The 23,397-nt window shown below is 36.6% G+C and overlaps 1 protein-coding gene across 3 annotated transcripts in view; it reads left to right on the top strand.

The window, feature by feature from the left end:
* The first annotated feature begins 6,890 nt into the window (after positions 1–6,890).
* CCDC14 (coiled-coil domain containing 14) overlaps positions 6,891–23,397 on the top strand; it is a 50,316-nt gene continuing 33,809 nt past the window's right edge. For 2 of the 3 annotated variants that reach the window (XM_042956090.1, XM_042956088.1), the window contains exons 1-5: positions 6,891–6,969; positions 16,310–16,365; positions 16,684–16,756; positions 17,232–17,301; positions 17,395–17,514. In XM_042956090.1, the coding sequence (XP_042812024.1) occupies positions 6,940–6,969; positions 16,310–16,365; positions 16,684–16,756; positions 17,232–17,301; positions 17,395–17,514 (349 nt within the window). In that variant the 5' untranslated portion in view covers positions 6,891–6,939. Of the gene's footprint in view, positions 6,970–16,309; positions 16,366–16,683; positions 16,757–17,231; positions 17,302–17,394; positions 17,515–22,135; positions 22,245–23,397 lie in introns of those variants that run through there. The other variant, XM_042956089.1, reaches the window with a different exon arrangement.

The raw sequence follows: 23,397 nt of genomic DNA, 5'->3' as shown, positions 1-23,397 counted from the left end.
GGCTGTTTCCAGGGGCATTAACTTACTTGCCTGGCTTAAGGCCTGAGCTCACTCCTTTTGCTGCAGAAAAAAAAAAAATGCTCTCAGGTGGGAAGTCCTAGGTGTTTACAATAAGCAGCTTTTGAAGGCATTTGCATGGGGTACCACCAACAACTGCTGCAATACCTTACAGAGATTTCAGTAAAAAAAATTTTTAGCATTTTAATCGCTATTGTTTCTCTCCTTGGGTTAGGCACAAGTCCGTAGGGGCAGCAGGGCAGTAAGTGACTGACAGTGTGTGTTAAAATCACACTTGACCCTCAAACCTGGCACATGGTCCCAAACCAATGGTTTCTTCCTTGTGATGAGATCATTCTAAGGGGGTTTTCTTGGTCCTTGATGCCAACAGACCCTTGTCAGATCCTTTCCATTAACCTTCCTATTATAACCAGAAATAACTGAATCCTAGCATGACCTCAGCCAAGCTGTCAAACTGAGACCCCTGTAACATATGGTTTATATTTCTCCTTAAAAAGAAAAACATTCAGGAAGCAATAAAATCAGGATTTTATAAAGAAAAAGAAGTGGGCTCTTTCCTTCCTAAATTAAGCTATTTTGATTAAAGTGAAGACTGCAGATACATTTAAAGCTTCAGTGGAAAATGCAAAGATTATGGCTCAATTCCATTTTCTCTGTGTTTCATGCCCTCTTTCCCCTTGACACTGTTTAATCAGACACCTCACCATCCCTAGTTAACCAACATCCAAGATCACCGGGGTCCTACAATAGAAGGAGCTGGACACTCACATGTGGAAAGTTGATTTTGAATTAGGTATGAATAGGATTCTTAACCTAAAATCCTTGGAGAGGCTCCTGAATGTTTCTGATAACTATATATATATATATATACACACATATATATATATATATATATATACACATATATATATATGAAATGTGCACATTATATATATATATGAGTACCATATATATATATATACATATATATATATATATATATATATATATGAAATGTACACATTAGCATTTTTCTGGGGAAAAAAATACAAAGCTTTTAGCAAATTTTCAAAATTGTATATGATCAAAAAAGGTTAAGAACCTTTGGGTAACAAATAATTCCACAAGGCACTAAATGGCTTGAGGAAAAGCAACAGGGTAGTCTCAGATTTTTCTAAGCAGAACCAAGCCATACTTCCAACATGTAATTTATAATCCAGTCCACAGCTTCTTACTTTTTGATTCTTATATCCTGGCTAGAAATCATAACTGTGTTTTTAGATTTTCATATATTTTGCAACTTTGCTTGTTTTCTATAAACTGAAATTGGGTTGACATGAACAGACACTTTCACACTTCAAAAGTGAGCCAGTTGGAAAAGCCATTGATCCAATGCTGTAAATTATAACACTGCCTAGACTAAGCAGAGTCACTAACCATGACACTAGAGGGACCTAAAGTTCCATAACAGGCTCAAAGGGCTGAGTCCTGAATAATCCTAATAACAGACCATCAAAATAGATAAAGCAAAACTGACAGAATGAAAGGAGAAATAAACAGCCATATAATAATAGTTGGAGACATGAATACCACCCTTTCAATAATGGATACAACAGCTAGACAGAAGATAAGGAAATACAGGACTTAAGTAACACAATAAACCAAGTAAATCTAACAGACATATATTGAACATTCCATCCAACAACGGCATACACATTCTTTTCAAATGCACATGGGACATTTTCTGAATAGACCAGATGTTAGACCACAAATTAGGTCTCAATAGATTTAAAAATATAGATTATCATGCAAAGTCTCTTCTCCAATTATAATAGGATGAAGTTAGATATCAAAAATAAAACCGAGAAGGTCACAAATTTGTGGAAATTAAACAACATACTCTTAACCAATGGATCAAAAAAGAAATCACAAGAGAAATTAGAAAGTACTTTGAGCTCAATGAAAAAAACAGAACATGGCAAAACTTACAGGATACAGTAAAAGTAGTGCTAAGGGAAAAATTTACAAATGCTTACATTAAAAAACAAGAAAGATTACAAATCAACTGCCTAACTTTACAACTTAAGGAGCCAAAAAAGAAAAACAAAAAAAACCCTGAACCTGAAGCTAGCTGAAGGTAATGATTAAAGCAGAGATAGAGAACAGAAAAACATTAGAAAAAATCCATGAAACCAAAAGTTGATTTTTCAAAAGATCAACAAAATCGACAAAACTTTAGCTAGATAGACTAAGAAAAAAAGAGAAAAGACTGAAATTACTAAAATCAGAAATGAAGTAGTGACATTACTACTGATTCTACAGAAATAAATATAAGAGAGTACTTTGAACATATTGGATAACCTACACGAAATGGGACAAATTCCAGAAATCAAACCTACCAAGACTACCAATCGTGAAGAAATTGAAAATCTGAATAGACCTGTAATAAAGAGATTGAAGCTGCAATCAAAAATCTCCTGACAGGGGCGCCTGAGTGGCTCAGTTGGTCAAGCGGCCAACTTCAGCTCAGGTCATGATCTTGTGGTCTGTGAGTTCAAGCCCTGTGTCCAGCTCTGTGCTGACAGCTTGGAACATGGTGCCTGCTTCGGATTCTGTGTCTCCCTCTCTCTCTGCTCCTCCCCTGCTTGCTCTCTGTCTGTCTCTCTCTCAAAAATAATAAACATTAAAAATTATTTTTTTAATCTCCTAATAATGAAAAGTCCTGGACCTGAGGGCTTCCCTAGTGAATATTACCAAACACTTAAATAGGAATTAATATTAATCATACTTAAGCTTTTCGAAAAACTGAAGAGGAGGGAACCCTTCAAAACACGTTTCATAAAACCAGCATTATTCTCATATGAAAGCCAAAGACACTATAAGAAAACTACAGACCAATATCCCTTATGAATACTGATGTAAAAATCCTCAACAAAATACTTGCAAACTGATTTCATCACCATATTAAAAAAAGTATTATACACCATGATCAAGTGGGATTTATTCCTGGGATGCAAGGATGGCTCAACACATGAAAAATGATCAATAATAATTTATCACATTAATAGAATGGAGGGGGAAAAACACATGATCATCTCAACTGATGCTGAAAAGCATTTGACAAAACTCAACATCCTTTTATGATAAATACATTCAACAAAATACAAGGAAACTACTTCAACATAATAAAAACCATATATGAAAACCTCACAGTGAACATCATATTTAATGGTAAGACTGAAAGATTTTCCTCTAAGATCAGGAACATGACAAGAATGCCCATTTTCACCACTTCTATTCAACATAGTACTGGAAGTTCAAGCCAGAGCAATTGAGCAAGAAAAAGAAATAAAACACATTCAAATTGGAAAGGAAGAAGTAAAATAATCTTTGTCCACAGAGTATGTGATTTTATATGTAGAACACCCTAAAGTTTCTACCAAAAAACTGTTAGAACTAATAAATGAATTCAATAAAGTAACAGAATACAAAGTCAACACACAAAAATTGGTTGCACTTATATACAACTAATGAACAATCTTAAAAGGAAGTTAAGAACACAATTACATTTACAATAGTCTTCAAAAAAGAATAAAATATCCAGGAATTAACTTAATCAAGGAGGTAAAAGACTTGTACAATAAAAACTTTAAAATTATGCTCAAAGAAATTTAAAAAATGCAAACACATCCTATGTTCATGGATTGAAATACCTAATATTGTTAAGATGTCAGTATTACCCAAAGAGATTTACAGCTTAATCCCTATCATACTCCCAGTGACAGTTTTAGCAGAAATAAAAAAACTCTTTCTAAAACTCATATGGAATCTCAAGAGACCCTGAATAACCAATACAATTTTGAAGCAGAACAAAAAGCTGGAGGATTCACACTTCCTGATTTCAAACTTGTTACAAAAACTGTAATAAAAACAGTGTGGTACAGGGGTAATGGCAGATATACAGACCAATGAGTAGATAGTCTGGAAATAACCCCTTACATACATTGTCAAAAGACCATTCAATGAAAAACGCATAATTTTCTAAACAAAGGATGCCAGGAAAAGTGGATAGCTACGTGTAAGAATGAAGTTGGACCCTTAGCTGATACTGTACACAAAAATTAACTAAAACTAGATCAAAGACCTACAAATAAGACTTTAAACTATAGAAATCTTAGAAAAAACATAAGGCAAATTTCATGATATTGGCTTTGCCATGGATATCTTGGATATGACACTAAAGACACAGGCAACAAAAGAAAAATGGATGAATTGAAAACTTCACGAAAATAAAGTTTGCACATCAAAAGACAATATCAAGAGAGTAAAAAGGCAACCCACAGAATAAGAGAAAATGGGCAAAGGACTTGAACAGATATTTGTCCAAAGAAGATACATAAATAACCAATAATCACAAGAAAAGATGTTCAACATTACTAACCGTTATGGAAATGCAAATCAAAATTACAATGAAATACCTCCTCACCCTCATTAGGGTGGCTACTACCAAAACCAAAAAATAAACAACAAAATAAATGGAAAACAAGTGGTGGGGAGAATGTGGAGAAATTAGAACCCTTATCACTGTTGGCGGGGATATAAAATGGTACAGCCATATAGAAAACAGTATAGCAGTTCCTCAAAAAGTTAAAAATAGAATTACCATATGATCCAGCAATTCTGAATATATACCCCCCCAAAATTGAAAGCAGGGTCCAGCAGAGATATTGGTACACACATGTTCAGAACAACAATATTTATGATAGCTAAAATATGGAAGCAACCCAAGTGTCCATCAACAGATAACTAAACAAAATGCGTTATATATGCACAATGAAATATTATTTAGCCTTAAAAAGGAACGGAATTTTGATATATGCTATAACATGGACAAACTTTTAAAGATAAGTGAAATAGGGGCGCCTGGGTCGCTCAGTCGGTTAAGCGTCGGACTTCGGCTCAGGTCATGATCTCGCGGTTCGTGAGTTCAAGCCCCACGTCGGGCCCTGTGCTGACAGCTCAGAACCTGGGGCCTGTTTCCGATTCTGTGTCTCCCTCTCTCTCTCTGACCCTCCCCCGTTCATGCTCTGTCTCTCTCTGTCTCAAAAATAAATAAACGTTAAAAAAAAAAAATTAAAAAAAAAAAGATAAGTGAAATAAGCCAGTTACAAAAGGATCAATACTGTATAATCTTGTTCGTATGAGGTACTTAGTCAAAATCATAGAGACAGAAAGTACAATGGTGGTTTCCAGGGGCTTTTGGGGAGAGTGGAATGGGGTGTTGTTTAATGCATATAGAATTTCACTTTCACAAGATGAAAAAAGTTCTGGAGATGATGGTGGTGATGGTTGTACAATATTATAAATGTATTTAGTACCACTGAATTGTGCGCTTAAAGATGGTTAAGATGGTATATTTTATTATTTGTGTATTTTGCCACAATAAAAAAACATTTGAGAAAATAAAAACAAAAAACCCTGGAAGCGATTACCTCAAAAATTTAAAAAGGGAGAAAAAAAGAAAAACTCAAAAAAACACAAACAAAAAGGAGGGGAGAAGCATAAAATTCCAAACAGTAGAAAAATGGTACACCAGGCAGCCATTTTGTAATTGTAAATTACTGAGAAGCGATGTTGATGAGATATTAAAACACTCACAGTAATATGCATCATATCCTATTGTTGTAATATATTTATACATATATACACAGCTGGGAAAAGTCTAGAAGGGAATGTACCAAACTGCTAAGAGTGGTACTCTTTGGGATTATGGGTGATTTTGTATTTCTTACCTATATTTTCTAAAATAAGCATGTATTAAGAAAAATCCATGTAAGCTTCTAAAAAAAATCAAGTCAGCTTAAGGAAAAAACCCTGTAATCTCAAGTAAATATGTTAAACACTTATAGAAGGATGAAGACGGGAGAGGTTTTCAAGTCTAATTCAATACAAAGCTAAATTTATTAAATACCCAGTTTCCCCAAATCAGTATGATTTTAGTTTCTGAGTTTTTATTTTAATTGTAATTAGGATTTTCAAAATCTAGCCCTTCTTATTAAAAAATGTAATTAGTTGGCTTATTTAATTTCTTCTCATATGATTTAAAACATTAACCCCAAACTCAGTGTCTTAAACACCAAAAACTAATTTCCATTAAAAATCGTGAAGCATGCTAATGTAAGAATACGGAGTCATTCTTCATTAACAGTAATTACCTCGACTGAAGAGCAAACAACTATGCATGGAAGTAAAACAAAATCCCAACTAATGAGCACCATTCTGAGATCAAGGGCCACAGTGAATAATTCTGAAATTGCAATCAGAATTACACAAAGCTAACCAGACCAAGGATTGACTTTTATTGACTATCAAAACCAAAATCATTCAAAATGGCACACAAAACACCGAGCCGAGCCAATTCTTTTTGAAACCTGTTGGTCCTCTCCCTCAGTCCCTTCCTCTGGCCCTTGAGAGTCCTTGTCGCCTCTTCCCTCAGCTCATTCAGGGTAGCGGTTCTTCAGAAGTTCTTTCAAGTGTTCAGGAGCCCGGCTCCTTTCGGCCCCGCCCCTCCCGGCTGACCCCGCCCCCTCCTGCCAACCTCGCCCCCACTACCCCGGACCCTCCCCGCCCCGCCCGGCCCCCCCCCCCCGCCCCCAACCCCGGCCTGCGGCGTTCTGTGGACTTCTCCCACTTTCTCTGCCAGTGTGTGACGAGCAAGGCGCCGGGAGGGGTCTATTGCGCAAGCTCAGGGTGCTGCGCTGGGAGTACTGGAGACGACCCGGCAGCACTCACGAGACTATGCGGCGCGACATTCGGCGGGCTCCTTCCCGGAAGCGGAAGCTCGGGGGGCGGGCCAAGGGGATCCGGGAGTCCACGGCGGTTAATTTCTTTTATCGTTTGGCTTTGCTTCCCTCCGTCTGGGCTTTTCTGAGGCTGCGAGAGATGGTCAGGTCCGGATCTCGATCGGGCCAGGTGAGGGCTGCGGACCTGAGGCGTCCACTATGGGGTTTAGAGGGACTGAGGGGGCAAGGGCCAGGAGAAGTGCAAAACTCTGAAAAAAATAAAAGCAAAGACAATGTGGCGGCGTTAAAAATGCCGGGAGAGGGGAGTTGGGGGGACACCCAATGTTAACATCCTAACACAGCCGCACTGTCCATAGATGTATGTTCTGTTTTAATTGTAGTCTTCCAGAGCGTTGGCTTTGGTGTAGGGCGCCGGTTCGAGGCCAGCCTCCGTCCTGGGTAGGGTGACTTAACCTCTCCAACGCTCAGTATATTGTTGCATCAAATACAGTTCCTTGGCTTTTCCACCAAGTGTTGCTATTAGCTGGTCTTCCGTCACAATTACTGGTATTTTACAACTACTTGTAAAAACTAAAGTCTCCCAGTTAGTGCCCCCACCGACAGCCTTACCCTTTCCTAAAGCACCCCCTCGTTGTCACTAAATGATTTATTTTCTGCTTTAAAATCTACACGAATCCTCTTTCAGGGTAAAATCTCAGTTCTTTGGCCTGTCAACACAGCTATTTTTTGATTCCCCTAGTGCATTCCTTACCAGACCCGCCCCCACTCGAAGTGTATCCAGCACTGTTCACTGATATGTTCTTCAGTGTCCTGGATGCCCCATGCCCTCTCATGCTTCCATGTCTTTGCACTTTCCTTTCTGTACTGCCTGGAATGCACCTCTGTTCCTGGTACCTCCACTTTCTTTTTTTTTTTTTTTTTTCCTCCACTTTCTATCTTTTCCCTCAGCTCAGGAGCCACTCAAGAGCCTTCCCTACCCCTCTCACTTTCCCATTGTTTGGGTGCTCCTTGCTCCCCCCTTTTGTGCTTTGTGCTGACCATTATTAAACTGCTTTTCATACTAGGGACCTTCCTAATCTATATACCTCCCTTACTGCACAATTTATCTCTATATCCTCAAGGCCTGGGATAGCACATAGCATATAGTAGATTTCTAGGTAATGAATCAACTATTTCTCACACAGACTCACTACCTGGAGTGATCTTATCCTCTTTAATATATCCCCGTCTCTCATTTCTCTCACTTGATATCAACTCACCTATGATACTGTCTTCCCCATTAATATTAATCTTAATGCTTTTTAAAAAAATACCTGGCTCAGACTTTCTTCATGAGTACTTCCTGAGCATCCTCACCCTTATAGATCTTTCTCTTACATTGAATGAACTCAGAATATGTGCAGTCAGCAAGGGGAAAACGTGGTTTTTGTAATCATGGTCACCTTCAAGATTCACATTCCAATTCTGCCATTACTATGGTAGTGATATTAAGCAAAGTGCTTTCTACTTCTCTGAGCCTCCTTTCTCTTAGCCATAAAGTAGTTGTAAATAGGTATAAAATCCTGCCTCAAAGAATTGGGGAGAATTACATGAGAGAACCTGGTAAAACATCTATCTCACTCTTGGCATAAATGTGCAACAAAATTTGGTCCCCTTAAAAACAGTTTACGACCATCTTAATGGTAAGAATAGCTAACACTGGGGTGCCTGGGTGGCTCAGTCGTTAAGTGTCCGACTTTGGCTCAGGTCATGAACTCGTGGTCTGTGAGTTCAAGCCCCACATCGGCTCTGTGCTGACAGCTGAGTCTGGAGACTGCTTCGAATTCTGTGTGTGTCTCTCTCTCTGCCCCTCCCCTGCTCATGCTGTATCTCTCTCTGTCTCTCAAAAGTAAATAAACGTAAAAAAAAAAAAAAGAAAAATGGGGCGCCTGGGTGGCTCAGTCGGTTGGGCCTCTGACTTCAGCTTAGGTCATGATCTCTCAGTCTGTGGGTTCAAGCCCCGCATCGGGCCCTATGCTGACCACTCAGAGCCTGGAGCCTGCTTCAGATTCTGTGTCTCCCTCTCTCTGTCCCTCCCATGCTCACACCTCTGTCTCTCTCATTCTTTCTCTCAAAAGTAAATAAACATTTTAAAAAATTAAAAAAAAAAAAGAATAGCTAACACTGAGGTAGCACTTGTGTGGTAGATGTTACTCTTAAGTGTTTTTCCACAGTACTTCTAATTCATTTAATATTCATAATAGCCTTATGAAGTAGATACTATTATCATCTCCATATAGATGAGGAAATTGAGGGATGAAGACTTCGAATAATTTTCCTACAGTTACAAAACTGGTTAGCAGTGGAGCAGGATTCAGACCCACATAGTTGATCCCAGAGTCCCTTCTTTTAAACATTATACTATAATTAGATGTATGACTTTGAACAAGCCTCCTTTCTGTAATTTAGGTTCCTAGCTCACAGAAATGATAAATCATAGGGTGTGGATTAAATTATTCTACAAATGTAATCTTACTTTGCACCTGTTAGTAGGAGATACAACTTGTAAGAAATGCATATATTTTTCTCAAATAGCAAAGAAAAAAAGTTTAATGATAATACCCAGTAGAAGTAAATGTGAGATAAAGAAAAATTATGGTCTCATGCATTGTGGTTTGGGGCACTCCTTTTTGAGAGTGTTTTTGTAAATTGTATCAAGAGTTATTAAATGAATTATAGCCTTTCACCAAATAAATAAGCTTTTAATCCTGAGTATGAAAACGCTTTTTTCTGTACATGGAAATGTTTACTTCAGGCTTGTTTTTCAATTGTGAAAAATAGAAGCAAACCAAGGATGTGTTACATTACTTCCACTCAAGAAAATATTATACAACCATTAAAAAATTTTGTGAAGTTATGTTAATATGGAAAAATATTTAAAAATAAAATCATAAGATTTACTTTTTTGCAACGAGCTAGTCATTATGACTAAGAAAATCCATATGGGAAAAGATTGGAAGACCCAGTAGCAAAATCTAGTGTCTAGATCTGGTTTCTAAATATCATTTGCTAAAAGGAACCATGACTTCTAGGAGGAATGGTCAACTCCACAGCTGGAACAGGAAAATTATAAGATGAGCCTGGATACATCAAAATAAAAAGCATCTGCAGAGTAAAGGAAACGACAGAGTGAAAAGGCAACTTATGGAATGGGAAAAAAGATTTGTAAACCCTCTGCCTACTAAAGGGTTAACACCTAAAATATATAAGGAACTCCTACAACCTAATAGCAAAAACCAAAGGGCCTGAATAGACATTTCTCCAAAGAAGATACATAAAAGGCACATGAAAAAGCACATGAAAAGGTGCTCAACGTTACTAGTCATTAGGGAAATGCAAATCAAAACCACGGTGAGATAACACCTTACACCTCTTTAGATGGCTAGTCTCATGGGTGAGAATGTGGAGAAATTGGAATACTTGTACACTTTTTGCAGAAATGAAAAATGGTGCAGCTGCTATGGAAAACAGTATGACGGTTCCTCAAAAAATAAAAAATAGAGCTCTTGTATGGTCCAGAAGTTCTACTCCAGATTTTTTTCCCAAAAGAATTGAAAACATGATCTCAAAGAGATATTTGCACTTCTCTGTTCATTGCAGCATTATTCACATTATTAGTCAAGATGTGGAAACAATCTAAATGTCTATTGATAGTTAAATGGGTAAAGAAAATATGCTATATACACACAATAGAATATTTTTTAGCCTTAAAAAAAAAAAAATCCTGCCATGTGCAACATGGATGAACCTTGAGGATATTATGCTAAGTGAAATAAGCCAGTCAAAAGGACAGACAGTGCATTATTCCACTTCCATAAGGGACCTAAGATAGTCACACTCAGAAGCAGAGAGCGGAATGGTAGATGCCAGGGGCTGGTCTGGAGGGAGGGGGAATCGGGGAGTTGCTATCCACTGGGTATAAAGTTTCAGTTATACAAGATAAATAAGTTCTAGAGATCTGCTGTACAATATCATACAAGTAATCACCTGTATAGTATTGTGCACTTAAAAATTTAAGAAAGTAGATTTTGTGTTATGTATTCTTACTACAATGAAAACAACAACAAAAGATGAGCCCAGAGCACCTTGTTGCAGAAAGTAAGGAATTGCCCAAAAAATAATGGGGCCATGTTAAAATGATACAGGAGCTAGTTTTAAGAGACTACCACTGATAGAATCTGGGACAATTGCAGCATCAAAGTATTTTAAATAATGATGATGATGGATCATAACCCATGGCATAACAGGAATCACTGATCCATACTAACAAACAACAAAGGAAAAGTGCTTACCTACAGTTGAATGCCAACTGATAACTATAGAAGGAAGATGGAAGTTACACAAATCACCATTTCACAAACAGTTGGGATTAAGGCAATCATCAAGGGATGCTACAACTACTGGGTGAATCTGATGAATAGAAGTCTGCATAATCTCAAAGTATCTCCCCATTAATTACTTAATACAATGTTGAAAATACTAACCTTAATACTAACAGTGAAAAACCTGGCAGATGCCATCTTAAATGATCAAAGTTTACATTACCAGTAATGGGACAAACTGGTACCATATGCCTACTTACATTAAGAAGGACAAAATTTCCCTTTTGTGGTATTCCTGCCAAAAATGCACAACCTGAATCTAATCATGGGGGAACATCAGACAAGTCTAAATGTCAAGAGGGACATTCTACAATGTAAGTGGCTTGTACTCTTTAAATATGTGAAGATTATGGAAGACAATGAGCGATAATCCAAGGAACTGTTCCAGATTAAAGGAGACTAATGAGGTATGACAATTAAATGCAACATATGATCCTGCATTGGGTATGGACCAGAATATTTTTTTTAATAAAGGACATTATTGGAATAATTGGCAAAATGTGAATAAAATCTGTAGTTTATAATACAGTGTCAATATTAATTTCCTGATTTTGATAATTATATCATAGTTATATAAGTGACCTTGTTCTTAGAAAATATTTAGGAGTAAATATTTACTATAAAGGGGTATCATATCTGTAACTTAGCCTGAAATAGTTCAGGAAAACCACTAATACTTAGTATTTCTCTATGTTTTTATTGTATATATTTTGTTTTTGCATATATTTTGAGAGAACATGGCAGATGTAGTAAAATGCCAACAGTTGGGGAATCTGGGTAAAGTGTATATAGAAATTCTTTGTACTGTTATTTCAGAATGAAAATTACAAAAGAGAGTTTTGATGAAAATGTGCCAATATGATAGTTACTTTTTTAGGGTGCTTTTATCCTGGGTAATTTTCATTACCTGACTTTCTGTTATATAAGCTCATGCATGTTTTTTGGGGAAAGATCACGTGTAATCTTACAATTATGCCATACATTTACCTCTGTATACTTCTTGTTTTTAATTTTGAAAGATAATAATTGCGGTAGCTGTTTTTGGACATGGTCCAGTGTATTGGAATACCATGGTTTGGAATTTTATTACAGTTTTGGCCAGGACACCAACATATGTATATATAAAAGGGAAGGACCCTGAAGGTGTCATGCAGGGACCAGTGGAGCAGTACTACGTAGGATCTTATTTCCTATAAGGTTGGTTCTCTTTACTGGCTTCATGACTCTATCATATCCCAAGTTATCTCAAGAAGAAATATAACTCCATTAACCCAATTTTTAAAATGTATTCTCAGTAGCATATAACTCCAGATTAGTTTAATAGTTACTGCTCAAAGCTATCTTGGGATGAAATATGTCAACATGTGAAGAAAAACCATAAATGTAACTGCCAACAGTGACTACTTGTGAAGGGTGAAATGAGGGGGTGAGTAGGGAATTTAACTCATGTCTTTAAAAAATTTTTTTTAACATTTATTCAATTTTGAGAAATAGAGCGTGGGTGGGGGAGGAGCAGAGAGAGGGGGAGAGACAGAATCTGAAGCAGCCTCCAGGCTCTGAGCTGTCAGTACAGAGCCCAATGCAGGGTTTGAATCCACTGACCATGAGATTATGACCTGAGCTGAAGTTGGACGCTCAACCGACTGAGCCACCCAGGCACCCCATTATGTCTTTTAAAAATTGTATTTTAATTAAAAATTTTTTGAATGTTTATTTTTGAGAGAGAGAGAGAGAGAGTGCGCGTGCAAGCTGGGGAAGGGCAGAGAGAGGGAGACACAAAATTCAAAGCAGTCTCTGGGCTCTGAGCTGTCAGCACAGAGCCCAACTTGTGGCTCAGATTCATGACTGTGAAATCATGACCTGAACTGAAGTCAGATGCTTAACCGACTGAGCCACCTAGGCACCCCTAAAAGTTACATTTTAAATAGAGATTATATTTATTGATATAAGTTATTAAGATATAAAGAGGCATACCTTGGAAAATCTCCCTTGCTCTGTCCTCTAGATTCTCAGTTTCCCTCCCCAGAGGCAAACACAACGAACTGTTTGTTGCCTAACTTTCAAGATAACATGGATGCATGTTAAAGCAAGTGCGTTTTTTTTCTTCTACACAAAAATTAGCCCACTTATTTTACTTTTAAAATAAAATTGTTTTTTCAAAAACAATATTGTTATATGAGTTTGAAAAGAAAAAGTGAGGGAATGAGCTGTAGGTAAAGAAGAATGGTAGAGTTTCCATGGGCTGGTCTTGTCAGGCATTCTAAATAATGTGGATAACTATTGTTTAACACACTGTTGGAAGTCCTAGCCTCAGCAGTCAAACAACAAAATGAAATAAAAGGCATCCACATTGGCAAAGAAGAAGTTAAACTTTCACTTTTCACAGATGACATGATACTTTACATGGAAAACCTGAAAGACCACCAAAAAGCTGCTAGAGCTGATACATGAATTCAGCAAAGTTGCAGGATACAAAATCAGTGTACAGAAATTGGTTGTATTTCTGTACACCAATAATGAAGGAACAGAAAGAGAAATCAAGAAATGGATCCCATTTACAATTGCCCCAAGAACCATAAAATATGTAGGAATAAGCCTAATCAAATATGTAAATGATATGTATGCTGAAAACTATAGAAAACTTATAAAGGAAATTGAAGAAGACACAAAGAAATGGAAAAACATTCCATGCTCATGGGTTGGAAGAATAATTATTGTTAAAATGTCAATACTACCCAAAGCAATCTACACATGTAATGCAATCCCAATCAAAATTGTGCCAGCATTTTTCTCAAAGCTAGAACAAACAATCCTAAAATTTGTATGGAACCACAAAAGACCCCGAATAGCCAAAATAATGTTGAGAAAGAAAACCAAAGTGGAAGGCATCACAATCCCAGACTTTAGCCTCTACTACAAAGCTGTAATCATCAAGACTATATGGTATTGGCACCATACACCAATGGACACATACACCAATGGAATAGAATAGAGAACCCAGGGTTGGACCCACAAATGTATGGCCAAGTAATTTTTGACAAAGCAGGAAAGAGTATTCAATGGAAAAAAGTCTTTTTAGCAAATGGTGCTGGGAGAACTGGACAGCAACATACAGAAGAATGAAACTAGACCACTTTCTTACACCATACACAAAAATGAACTCAAAATGCATGAAAAACCTAGGTCCCTTGTTGGGACCTCATTAAGATAAAAATCTTCTGCACTGCAGAGGAAACAAAACTAAAAGGTAACCAACAGAATGAGAAAAGATATTTGCAAATGACAAATCGGATAAAGGGTTAGTATCCAAAATCTATATGGCACTTACCAAACTCAACACTCAAAAAACAAATAACCCAATGAAGAAATGGGCAGAAGACATGAATAGACACTTTTCTGAAGAAGACATCCAGATGACCAATAGACACATGAAAAGATGCTCAGTGTCACTCATCATCAGGGAAATACAAATCAAAACCACACTGAGATACCAGCTCACACTGGTCAGAGTGGCTAAAATGAACAACTCAGGAGACTACAGATGCTGGCGGGAATGTGGAGAAATGGAAACCCTCTTGCACTGTTGGTGGGAATGCAAACTGGTGCAGCCGCTCTGGAAAACAGTGTGGAGGCTCTTCAAAAAATTAAAAATAGAACTACCCTACAACCCAGCAATAGCACTACTAGGAATTTATCCAAAGATACAGGAATGCTGATGCATAGGGACACATGTACCCCAATGTTTATAGCAGTGCTTTTCAATAATAACCAAATTATGGAAAGAGCCTAAATGTCCATCAACTGATGAATGGATAAAGAAGATGTGGTTTATGTATACAATGGGATACTACCTGGCAATGAGAAAGAATGAAATCCTGCCATTTGTAGCAATGTGGATGGAACTGGAGGGTATTATGCTAAGTGAAATAAGTCAGTCAGAGAGAGACAGATATAATGTTTTCACTCATAGGTGCAACTTGAGAAACTTAACTGAAGACCATGGGGGAAGGGAAGGGGAAAAAATAGTTATAAACAGGGAGGGAGGCAAACATAAGAGACTCTTAAATACAGAGAACAAACTGAAGGTTGATGCGGGGGTGGGGGTGGGAGAGAGGGGAAAATGGGTGATGGGCATTGAGGAGGGCACTTGTTGGGATGAGCACTGGGTATTGTATATAAGCAATGAATCACGGGAATCTACCCCCAAAACCAAGAGCACACTGTATACTCTGTATGGTAGCCAACTTGACAATAAATTTTATAAATAAATAAATAAATAAATAAATAAATAAATAAATAAATAGATAAATAAATAAATAAATGTAGATAAGTAGAATCAGAGTTATGAACTCTGCGCTCTCTTTAACTTACATGTTTTGAAGACTGGGGAATATAGAACATGTTCAGAGATTGAGTTTAGTCCAAATTTACTGTAGTAGGTACTTCTGGTTAAAATAATATCTCAACCTTATTTTCAGCTTAAACTTAAGGAACAAATATGTCTTGTTTGCTTGACATTTTACTTAGAACAAATAATTTATTGATTTCATTGTAATTGTGGATTTGTATGATATATCACCTTTAAAAAAATTAATAACATGATATATACATCAAATGGAATATTATTCAGCCTTAAAAAGGAAGGGAATTTTGACACTTACTACAAGACATTAGATTAAGTGAAATAAGCCAGTCACAAAAGGAGAAACACTGTGTGATTCCACTTATATGAGCTTCCTAGAGTAGTCAAATTCATAGAGACTCTAAGTAGAAGCATGGTTGCCAGGGGCTGAGGGAAGGAGTGGATGGGAAGTTAATGTGTAATGGATACAGAATTTCATTTTGGCAAGATGAGAAGGTTCTGGAGATGGATGTTAGGTACAGCAGTGTGAATATATTTAATGTCACTGAATATATTTAATGCCACAGAACTGTGCAATAAAAAGTGGCCACACTGGCAAATTTCATGTTATATTTTTATCACAAAAAGAAAGGAAACAACATTTCAGGTTTTGTCAAGACAACCTACTGAGAATATAATAGAAAAATATGTGTATATTTACTATAATTTAATGCATTATACCATAGGTGATATCTTCAGTGAAACACACTGGGCCTGCTAAATTAACAAATGGAAAGAAAGGGTAAGTACTTAAAGAAGTTCACCACTTGAGAAAATGTCAAGAGAGTTTTTCTTGAGTCTTTGGGCTGGACTAAATTTTGCCTATCCCAGAAAACTAGATAGGTATCTACCTTCACAGACTCGGGGGAGGAACCTTCCATATCTACCCATGTTGGTCATCTTAGTGTTTAATAATCTTTATAATCATTATAAAATCTTATATAAATCCCATCTTATGGACAAGCTTCCTTATTCAACCTTTACTGGGAAGAAAATGACTACTTATATTTTAGAAACAAATTTTGTAGTATGTGAAAATATTAATGAACTTGTTTTCTAGGACACATTTAAGAAAGATACCACGTTTTAATGCAGATTCTGGCTATCCTATCCATTCTGACTCAGAAAGTCAGGTAAGATTAAACTGAATAGATAAAATATATACTATCTTTTTAAAAATGTTTATTTATTTTTGAGGGAGGAAGAGAAAGAGCAAGAGTGGGAGAGGGACAGAGAGATAGGGAAAAAGAGAATCTCAAGGAGACTCCGTGCTATCAGTGTAGAGCCTGATGTGGGGCTCCATCTCACCAACTATGAGTTCATGACCTGAGCCAAAATCAAGAGTCAGAGGATTGACTGACTGAGCCACTCAGATGCCCCTACAATACGCAGTATCTTAATTAGTCTTCAGGTAAAAGCTAAAAAGTAGGAATAAAAGTGCAGAGGTTAAGTATTAATTGCCTTAAGGACATATGAAGGCTTTTTGCTTTAAAACATGTTTTCTACCAATAATAAATTGCTTCTAAAAATTTTTTTAAAACTATATAATTTGTTGTTTTCTGTGCTAAAATTTTATATATGAATTTCTAAATGAGTTTCTCCTTACAGACTGAAACTGTGCAAGGGCTTGATGGTTGTGCTTCTTTGCTGCGAGACATTTTAAGAAATGAAGATTCAGGTTTTTTAATTTTTTAAACGCCCTTTGCTAACCACCTTTTCTAAATTAATAATTCTCTTAATACAAATGAAGTTTTGTTTTAATTATTAATAGGTTCAGAAATAGCATATTCAGAAAATAGATATAATCCCAGATCTTTAGAAGGCAAAAGATTTGGATCCAAAAAGAAAGGACATGAAAAACATGTTTCTTCAGGAGTCTGGAAAGAAATTTGTAAGTATTTTCTCTGTTTTGTTTTTTGGGTTTTTTTTTTTTGATGTTTATTTATTTGTTATGAGACAGAGAACGTGCACATGAGCGCGCACAAGTCGGGGAGGGGCAGAAGGAGAGAATCCCAGCAGGCTCCACACTTTCAGTGCAGAGCCCAACTCAGGACTTGATCCCACAAACTATGAGATTATGACCCAAGCCCAAATCAAGAATCAGATACTTAACTGACTGAGCCACCCAGGCGCCCCTTTTTTTGTTTAAATATAAGCTTTGGGGTACCTGGCTGGCTCAGTCAGTGGAATATGAGATCGTGGGGTTGGATCTTGATCGTGGGGTTGAGTGACCCCCATGTTGGATACAGAGATTACTTAAAGAATAAATAAAATCTTTAATATATATATATAATCTTTAATTATGAGGGTTTTGATAAACTATTGGGATTATGCAGTTGGTCTTTCATTTTAATAATATGTGGTTATTAAGGTGTATGTGTGTGCTTATGCTTCTCTTTCTCTATTCAGCTTCTAATTACTGGGTAGTTACTTTGTTTACTATCACTTTCCCAAGAAGAAAAGTAGAAAAAGTGACTGACTGGGTTTTGTAGAAGAAAAGGTTCAAACTCAGAATGACATTTGGGAGGTATATAGAGTTATCTTTGTTCTCCTTACCACTTCTTTCTATAGATAACCACAAATTGGTTTTGTTTCATGTGCATACTTACAGATACTAATTGATTTAAAATCATTTTATGTGTATATATCCTACGTAGGTTTAGCAACTCAACTTGTTGAGCTGCACAGTTAGAATACATGGTACCTAAGAAGGTAAAATTCCAAGTTGGGTAGGTAAGTAAGGAAAAACAGCCTTCCACTGCTTAATGGTGAATGTAGCCAAGAATATTTTACATCCTCCCTGTTAACTTTGCTAACTTTATAAAGTGTAATAATTCAGCAAACAATAATTCAGTTTAGAACAAACAGGTTTTGATTATGTTGCCCCCTGGAGGCCTGTAGAACAAGATAGCCCAAAAAGGAGATGAAAATATCCACAATGGGAATTCAGATAGACAAGAATGAGACTAGCTAGTTCTGTGGTTCAGGCAGGCCAAAAATATCAGCGCAGCAGTGCATGATTAGAATCAGCTTAGGCAAGAGGTAAAGTCTAGAAAGTTATCCACAGCAACAGCCCTGAATATTAAGAGATCTGGATCCAGGCAAACAGGCTGAGAAAATGAGAGTAGAGCATTTATAGGAGTAGAGGTTAATGTTCAGAATGTCATGAGTTGGAGAATAAGGCAGAGAACTGAACAACTTACTAATCCATCTTGGAGGGTAGTCATTTTTAGCTTCATATTATCTTGACTTGCACTGTTCAAGAAGGTATTTAGGTGCATGTGGCCATTGAGCACTTGAAGTATGGCTAGTACAACCAAGGAGCTGAATTGCAAATGTTATTTACTTTAATTAACTTAAATTTGAAAACAGATACTTGACCCAGTTATTAGAAAACTTTTAAGCATGTTTGGAATAACTTGGATATATGAATCTACTTTTTCAACTATCAATTTTATTAAATCTAAATTCAGATCAGATATTTCTGATGAAAATTTTGCATCCAAGTTGAGATGTGCTTTGTGTAAAGTACACACTAGGTTTAAAAGATTTAATACAAAAATATCTAAAAATTTTACATTAATTACATGTTGAAATGTTAATGTTTTGGATATATTGATTTCAATAAATTGTTGAAATTTTACCTATTTTTACTTTTTTAATATAGCTACTGGAAAATTTTTAATTGCATACATGGTTTATATTATATTTCTATTGGGCAACACTGATCTAAACTAGGGACAAGCAGAGTATAGCTTGGTTTATTTATAAGTAATGTTTTGTTATTTATTTTGTAAATAAAGGTTTATTGGAGTGCAGCCATGCTAGTTCATTTATGTATTTTCTATGACTACTTTTGTGCTGCAACAATAGAGTTGAGTGTTGTGACAGAGACCATCTTGTCTGCTAAGCCTGAAATATTTATTCTCTAGCCTTTTAAGGAAAAGTGTGCTAACCCCTGGTCCAAATTCTTAAAGCCAAGGTCTATTTACTGGGGCCCAATGGACAAATAAAGGAATGGTAACACCAATTGCTCATTCCTCTAATCTCTTTTTTTTCTCAAGGCAGGCTATTTCTTGTCCAGGGCATTCCTCTTTAGGGAACTCTCATTTGGAATGTATGTTGCTGACAATGGTGCCATGGTAGCAACTTTCTGGACCCCAGCTTAACTGCTTACTAGTCACAGTTGCAACAGAAAAGAGATGGCAACACTCTAAGATAATTCAAGGAGGGTTTATTTACAGAGGAACTCATTACAAAGGAATGAGTGGGGTATAGGGAAACCACAAGGGATTATGCTAGCCCAGTGCAAGCAGCAGCAGCAGAGGCCTTAAGAGATGAGGTTAGGGAGAGGTTACTAGGACCCAGACACTGTTATTTAGAGTAGACTGCCATGAGAAGAGCAGTGAGCTTCATTTAAGGAATAAAGTTGACCCAAGTTTCTTCAAAGAGAGGGGTTTGGGAATAAATACTCTGACTTCATGCTTCTTCTTTCTTTGGTACTTGCAAGACTCCCAGTGGGTCAGACCCAATTGGACCCCTTTTGATGTATATCAAGTCTGGGACTTGATTTTTATTCTTACAGGCTAATAAGTTAGCCTTACTGTGTCATGGATGCTGGCAGGAGACACAAGATTCCTGGGTCAGAGACAAAGGACTTTATTACTCACACAGTAAATAAAGTAAGCAACATGTATGTTAGCGTATTTCCCCCTCACTCCCAATTCCTGTGGGGGTAATGTGATGGACCCAGATGGATGCTGCTCATCCTGTAGGTTTCTTTCAGCTGAGGAACACTGAGCTTGGGAAATCCATTGTGTTGGTAGTGAGCACTTGTCTCAGGGAAACATTACCTTATCCTTTGAGGTTATTCACTACAAACACAACCAAGAGAAATGGCCCAGATAAAGAGCTTAGGTCAAGGCCTTACTTTCTTAGTATACTGAGCAAGACACGTAGGAGCACAAGAGGCCCATGAGGACTGTCTCTTAACAGTGTAATCCATATGGATTAGCATCCCAGGAAGAGCAGTGTGGAGACAAGTAGAGGATGGATTTGGAGGAGCAGATGAGAGATACCTGGCTTTCTAGATCCTCAGACTCTAGAATTTTAAGGAATTTATTACAGCATGTTAACTAGTATCTTATGTATTATTTCAGTTTTAAGATACATTATCTTACTATTTTATGTTAACTGTCTCCTGGGGTGTGATCTTACATATTTTCTGTCTGGAACCTGCCTGATCATTGAGTGTCTGTGGGGTCAAGCTCACCCACCTTATGCAGACTGGGAGTAAGGAGGCAGAAATGCAGTTCCAGAAATGCATGGAGCTTCTTGAGAGTGCTCCCGACATTTAAAGAAAAAACATTTTTTTAATAAGCAACTTTTTACATTTGATGGCTGTTGAATGCTATGGGCACATGGCTCTGCTTTCAGTAACATACATCTATTGCTGCCCTCACCTTGGGGAAATAAACTGCTACAGGGAGAGCATTGATTGCCCCCTTCAAGGCTAGGTGTTCTTTTACATATTTCAAGTTATAATAGGCATCCAGCAGCTCTTATCTGTAGTGGTTATTTGTTCTATATGAGTGGCAGAAATTATCTTACCACTGGACAATGCTTGTACATCCAAGCAGTAGTGCTTGTATAGAAGCTAGGATTCAAGGACTAAAGAAGTTTTGTGGACTGAATAATGAGTACATTCCTTTCATGAGTTCTAGTTATCAACTGACACCAATTAGACATATCATCATCCTAATGTGTTAGGTAACATTTTCATGTAGGGTGGTTTGGTGTAATGAACAAGAGCAAGAAAATATATCTTATTTGTGTTTGTGTATTAACAGGCTCATTTTGTTGGTGGTGGTTTGGCTGGTTTTTTTTTTTTTTTCATTTTAAAATTAGTAGTAATTTAAATGCAGTCTTTTATTTATTTATTTATTTTTAAAAATTTTAAGTTTATTTTTTTCGGGGGGGGGGGGTCATGGGAGGGGCAGAGAGAGAGGGAAAGAGAGAGTATCCCAAGCCGGATCCACATTGTCAGCAAGGAGCCCGAAGGGGGCTTAAACTCACAAACCATGATATCATGACTTGAGCTGAAATCAAAAGTTGACCACTTAACCAACAGAGCCACCCAGGTGCCCCTAAATGCAATCTTTTATATGAATTTATGGTTTTTACCTTGTCTTGAATAATTTGCTTTAAGATTTGCCTCTTAAATACAAATCTTTAGCATTATCAATAGAGTTTTGTATAGACTAAGTTAATAAAGGAATAGATTGAGTCATTTTAATTCAAAGGCTTTGATTTTTTAAGAGATATGTTTGAAGTTTATTAATTTATGTTGCATGATGACATCTTCTAGCAGATGCAGAGGCATAATAGTGTAGCTCGGCTTTATCAGAGATTGTGAAAACTACTCCTTGAAAAGAAGGTGAATGAGAGCCAATGCTTGGGACCCCTAACTGTAAAATCTAGAATTCATCAAACCAGGCAATTCTGTCTTATAGGACCAAAGAAAATACAAGTGCAGAAGAGAGACCAGGAATCAGGAGGAAAGGAAGATCAGTGTGCAGGATAGCCATGGGCTGCCTGTGATCTCATCCTCCACCATTTTAGGTTTCAAAGCTAAAAATATTTTAGAGATACTTTTCTACTTGATTTATTATAAAATTGTATTTCCAATAAGAAATAATTTTTTTGCAGAAATGTTCATTAACCAGTTTGTTGCTCATCTATTCAGATAATGAAGAATAACTTCTTTCTCGTTTTAATCACCTCAGAGGGCACATGTTTAGAGGTACAGTGTTGATATCGGATGGGAATATTTGTGAATATGAAATATTTACTTGTCTGAGTTAAGACTTTGTAGCAATTTGGTAATAGATCTAACATTGAGTTCTTACTGTGTGCTAGAAGTAGGTGATACTTTTATTATTATCATTTTTATGATGAGGAAGAAGAGGCCAAGAGAGGTTAAGTTAATTTGCCAAAAGTTACTCAGCTAGTAACTGTTAGAACTTGTACTCAAGTCTGGGAAATATGTTCACAGGAATAGATCACCTCAAAAGGAAGCATACCCCAAGTCTAAATAGAAGCATCTACTATCTCATCCATTTTCATAGTCAAATAATAATTTAGTAGTTTTTTCTTTAGATTTTTTTTCAATCTTCATTGGTTATATTAGTTAATCTGCCTTTAACTTTTTGCTTTTACATGTAAGTTATATGCTTTGGCAATATTTTTATTTTTAGTAAGCTATATATATTTGGAGAATTCCATACCATTTTTTAAAACTTCATTTTTTAAACAATGAGTAACTTGCATAAATCAGTTGCACAAATTGACAAATTTTTGCGTATGTATACACTCATGTAGCTTCCACCCAGATGAAGATACAGAACATTTTTAGCACCCTACCAGGCTTCTGCCCCATCATCATCCTCACCACCTACCCTCATCCTTAAGTAACTAGTTTTCTGACTTCTATCTGCACTGGAGAATTTTACCTATTCTGCATTGGAGAATTTTACCTATATTTGAACTTCATATAAATATACTTATATACTATGTAGTCTGTGTCTGACATCTTTCATACATTATGTCTGTCAGATTCATAGAGGCAGTTGAAAAATGAGTAATTTGTTCTTTTCCATTGCTGCATAGTGTTCCATTGTACAAGTATACCACAGTTTATCCATTTCTACTATTCATGGCTATTTGGATGTTAACATTTTTGGCTACTGCAAATAAAGCTGTCGTGAATATCCTT

The sequence above is a fragment of the Panthera leo genome, chromosome C2 (assembly GCF_018350215.1).
Source record: "Panthera leo isolate Ple1 chromosome C2, P.leo_Ple1_pat1.1, whole genome shotgun sequence".
NCBI classification, from domain to species: domain Eukaryota; kingdom Metazoa; phylum Chordata; class Mammalia; order Carnivora; family Felidae; genus Panthera; species Panthera leo.
Note: the sequence above shows the minus strand (reverse complement) of the source record. Positions and strands in the feature narration are given on the sequence as shown.